The sequence below is a fragment of the Lipotes vexillifer genome, unplaced genomic scaffold, assembly GCF_000442215.2.
Source record: "Lipotes vexillifer unplaced genomic scaffold, Lipotes_vexillifer_v1.1 scaffold463, whole genome shotgun sequence".
Taxonomy (NCBI): domain Eukaryota; kingdom Metazoa; phylum Chordata; class Mammalia; order Artiodactyla; family Lipotidae; genus Lipotes; species Lipotes vexillifer.
In genome coordinates, this window is record NW_006779398.1 from 2,164,196 (window position 1) to 2,169,210 (window position 5,015).

General features: G+C 43.5%; 1 protein-coding gene across 3 annotated transcripts in view; it reads left to right on the plus strand.

The window, feature by feature from the left end:
- Positions 1-3,291, plus strand: part of FYN (FYN proto-oncogene, Src family tyrosine kinase) — a 161,702-nt gene extending 158,411 nt beyond the window's left edge. For 2 of the 3 annotated variants that reach the window (XM_007452596.1, XM_007452598.1), the window contains one exon: positions 1,657-2,325. In XM_007452596.1, coding sequence (XP_007452658.1) covers positions 1,657-1,865 — 209 coding nt within the window. In that variant the 3' untranslated portion in view covers positions 1,866-2,325. Of the gene's footprint in view, positions 1-1,656 lie in introns of all 3 variants that reach the window. The other variant, XM_007452597.1, reaches the window with a different exon arrangement.
- The last annotated feature ends 1,724 nt before the right edge of the window (positions 3,292-5,015 follow it).

The window sequence follows — 5,015 nt, forward strand, 5'->3', positions numbered from 1 at the left end:
CCTCAAGGAAGCAGAGAATAAGAAGGCATCCTGAAAGGGTTTGGATAAGCATGTGACTGACAGGGCTGTGCTTGACAGCCACGGGAGCCGGGATCAACCTGGCTCCAAAAGCAACAACAAAGAGAACTGACAACGGATCCCGAAGTCTGAGTGTCCCCTACTCAGGGGGACAGGGTTGTGACCTGGGCCCAGCTGCTCTGGCCAGGCTTACAGGGTTCTAGCCAGCAGGTTGCCACCTCCTCCAGCATTAAAGGGAGCTGCTACATGTATGCGCTGTGTCCTGCTGATGACATCCCTGAGAGCTGGGGGAAGAAATCTGGGTTTCTGAATGGCTGGAACTCGGGCTCTTGCTTTTGTAAATTAACTGGGTCAGAAGTTGGAGAGGATTATAGGCTCAGGGCCAAGGAGCAGCCAAAACATACAAGGGCTTGGCAGGCAATGGCAGAACATGATATGGCAGAAAAGGGAAGGAAAACCAGAGAAGAGAGCCTGGCAGTGATTGGGAAAGGGGTCAGGGCATTCGGCTCACCCCAAGTGTGGTATTTCCTGTTCTGTCAAGAAGGCCAACGGGCAGGGAGGTTGCATTCTCCGGAGGGTTAGCAATCTCCCAGAATGTCTCCTGTTAGCTCCAGGCATCCTGATGTTTCACTATCAGGCAGCTCCCCCGGCGGGTCACAAAGGTCTCCAATGATAGATGGCCTGTCCAAGGTCATCAGTAAACACAGACGCCCTGTCTCCCCATCGCAGTCATCAAACCTCAGGGCACCTAGGGGTCGCTGGGCTGGGTGGTGCCCAGCGTGGTGGTGTGATGTCAGATCTCAGACAGCGGGGCACCAAGAGCTTGCCCAGGCACGAGGACAGCCAATTTATGAAGTTCATCAATGGAGCTCATGGGTCCTGTGAACAAAGGACGGTTTATTTTTCATTCCGTGGATTTGTTTTTATCTGCTTCATTCATATTTTTCTCAGTTTAATTGAAGTGTAATTTACATACAACAGAATTCAACAATTTAAAGAATTCAGTGAGTTTTGTCAAACATAAATAGTCACACCTCCACATGCAGGATATAGAACATGTGTTGGCAGACTACAGCCCGTGGGCCAAATCCGGCTCCCACCCTGTTTCTGTTTTGTACCTTTTCAGAGTTGTAGAAAAATAAATAAAATGAAGAATATGCGACAGAGACCGTAAGCAACCCACAGCACCTAAAATCTTTACCATCTGGCCTTTAGGGGGATGGTTTGCTGATACAGAATGTTTCTATCACTCCTTGGTGTTCCCTGCGGGCCCTCTGCAGGATTCCCCTCCCCCTCACCCCCTGGCAACCACTGATCTGCTTTCTATCACTGTAGTTTTACCTCTTCTAGAATTTCATATAAATGAAATCACACAGTATGTTGCCTTTTGTGTCTGGCTTCTTTCACTTATAATTCTTTTGAGATTCATCCTCTGGGGCTTCACGTTTGTCAGCAGTGGGGTCCTTTTTTATTTCTGAGTGGTGTGATAGCCCATCAAAGACAGGGTCTAATTTAAGACAGCCCTCAACATGTTTTAACCACCTGCAGGCTCCAAGTAGAAGAAAGAGGAGGTGCAGGGGGCGGTGGCCGTGGCCGGGCAGCCCAGCGCGCCCGCTCTCATGGGCCTTGTCTTTGCAGGCATGAACAACCGGGAGGTGCTGGAGCAAGTGGAGCGCGGCTACAGGATGCCCTGTCCGCAGGACTGCCCCATCTCCCTCCATGAGCTCATGATCCACTGCTGGAAAAAGGACCCCGAAGAGCGGCCCACTTTCGAGTACTTGCAGGGCTTCCTGGAAGACTACTTCACCGCCACAGAGCCCCAGTATCAGCCTGGTGAAAACCTGTAAGACCTGTGTCTGCAGAGAGAGGCCTGGTCCAAGAGGCTTCCCCGCCCCCTCCCCATTAGCTTTCAATTCCGTAGCCAGCTGCTCCCAGCAGAGCAGTGAGAACTGTCCAGGATCAGATTGCATGTGACTCTGAAGCTGACGAACTTCCATGGCCCTCATTAATGACACTTGTCCCCAAATCCGAACCTCCTCTGTGAAGCATACGAGACAGAATCTTGTTATTTCTCAGACTTTGGAAAATGCGTTGTATCGATGTTATGTAACAGGCCAAACCTCTGTTCAGTGTAAATAGTTATTCCAGTGCCAACGATCCTAGTGCTTTCCTTTTTTTAAAATGCAAATCCTATGTGATTTTAACTCTGTCTTCACCTGATTCAACTAAAAAAAAAGTATTATTTTCCAAAAGTGGCCTCTTTGTCTAAAACAATAAAATTTTTTTTCATGTTTTAACAAAAACCAACCAGGACAGGTGTTTGTTTTTTTTTCTTTTTTCTAAATATGAATATATATAATATATACATCCCTGTACATACACCATGTGGGTGCTAACGTGGAGACCGTGGCCGACGTGGGCCACAGAGCTTCGGGACCCAGAGTGAGGATTGGACTGGAAAATCAACATAAAAGCACCGGTGTTATTCTGAAAACCAGTGGCCTCGTTCTTTGGCTTTTGCAAAACATGATTTGATTTTTTTTTTTTTTTAATTTGGATTGCACTTGTTTGGTTCATGACTGTGCCTGTAGATGGCTGTTACTTTGACTCTTTTCAGCAGCACCTCCCCCGCAGCTGAATTCACAAGTTCTGTTTCCAGTATTTGCTTCGACTTTCTACGATTTGATCTTGAAACTTAAAAGTGAGCCTCTTTAAAGCAAGCAAGTGGCCAATACTACCAGGGGAACTAAAAGATGGATACCACACAAACTTCTTGTATAACACATGAATGCTGAAATGTTTCCAACTTTTTAAATTTAATAAACCTTGTAACCACATTTAAACGGTCTAAAACCCATAGCACTGTAGTCGTGGCAACCTGCTAAACTTTCTCATTCAACTAACCCTTACGGGAAGGTGAGGGTGGGAGGTCATACATTTCCCATTGTAAAATAAGTGTTTGAATGTCCTGTACTGCTAATGAAATGACTTTCTCTATGTCCAAGGGTCCTCCAGTGAAATAACTATGCACTACTTTACATCTCATGGGGAAGCACAAAAAAGAAATACTAGATTTTTAGTTGCTGTTTGTACCAACCTTGAATTACGTATGTTTAACAAGTCAAAAACCCTATTTCTATTGAGTTTTTAATACTGAGTGGCAACTCTGAAGTCTTAATTCCTTTTTTGTTATGATTTCTTTGTGAGTTTACATTTTTAAATTGTTTAACTTTCTTAATTTAGTAATTAAAAAGACAGCATTTTACATTTGAATTTTTTTTTGTTCATTTGTTTAAATCATGGAAGGTACTCTAGGAGTGACATATTTGTCCCATACCAAGTGGTAAGGAGTCACCTGGAGAATTTAACCATTGTGCAATGATTTCCAAATGGCAGAAACATTCAGAACACCTGGAGTGGGGTTTTCCCGCCCCCCCCCCCAGGAATGGCTGGGCTATTGTCTAGTTAATTCAGAGGATTGTTAAAGGAAGACTAGGCATACCTTAACATTTTAATTTATCAGGCATTTTTGCTAACTAAAATTTTCTGTGTCCCACTTGTAGGAGAAAGAGACAATTGCAAGAAGAAATCTTTCTTGTCCTGGAGTCAATACATATGTTTCCCAGTGTCCCTCCACCCCTGTAATGAAGTCGCTCAGCAGGGGAACAGCCTGGTGTTGCAGAAGGGGCAGTAGGTGGACTGGGCCAACAGGCGGGGCCTGGCTCCGCACTCATTCAGCTGCACGCATTCAACAGCCACCTGGAATCTCGCCCTTTCAGGTCCTGTCTAGAAATGAGGGGGTTGGATGAGATTTGCTGTAGGCTCCTACATCTGAGATCCTGGGATTCTAAGATCACTGATGACGTAGAATTACACAAAGAGGACAGTTTTTTTGCTGAAATAGCCTTTATATTTAGAAAGTTTCTGACATTTTTTAAGTGAAACAGGGATTTTCTGGCTAACCAAGTTTTCGTGGTATTGGTTTTGGTATTAATACAATTGCTAAATTGATAAAATTTCAAAGATCTTGTTACATACAATTATCACAATACTGGGCAATTTATTAACACATTCTAGATATTTTTAAAGATATAACTTTGTTTTTCATCTTCACATCCCAGTAGGTCGGATAATTTTCAAGTACTCTCTGGGGGATTTTTGTGTTTGTTTTTGACTTGGTCATTCAAAAAGATCTAAAAAAGTCATAACAGCCTGTTTTAAACAGATTTTTAAAGGAAAGCAGTCTCTTCAAAGAATAGCCTTCAATTCATCCATTGAGTTAACTGTGGATTCTCTCACATGAAGCAAAACTCAAGACTTGGGTTAACTTGAGGACACACTTAAGAAATGCAGCTCGCTGGAACCGTTCTGAAACAGAGTAGGGTTGCAGACTAAAGAGAAAAGAGTAGCTATAAATATGAAGAAATCAGACATTTCAGGTTTTTTCTTCCAAGAAACTTATGTGATGCCAAGAGATCTTGCCGAGGCAGACCAGTCCAGGCAAATGAAACACCACCTCCAGTGAGTCCCAACACCTCCCAAGAAGCCTCCCTCCCTCGAAAGTTTTAGAAGTTTGGGGTTAGGAAACTAAATGCACTACCCAAAAAGTTCTCTTGTATCTTGAAAGGTGCCTTAGCGGCAAGTGATGGTGAAATATTTTTTCGTCTTTCGTAACCTGGCAGTGAGTGAGTAAGGACCTGCTCTGTTCCCTGAGGAGAGCTGGCATCTGGCATTGCTCTGCTTCATAGGGAGGCTTCCTAATAATCTAGTTCTTTTTACTTTCTTTTTTTTTTTAGTTGGGGTATAGGTGTTTTACAATGTTGTGTTAGTTTCTACTGTACAGCAAAGTGAGGTAGAGTCCCCTGTGCTATACAGCAGGTTCTGATTAGTTATCTATTTTATACATATTGGTGTATATATGTCAATCCCAATCTCCCAATTCATCTTTTTACTTTCTTAAAATCAAATAATAAACCTACTGGAGAAGACAACTTGCC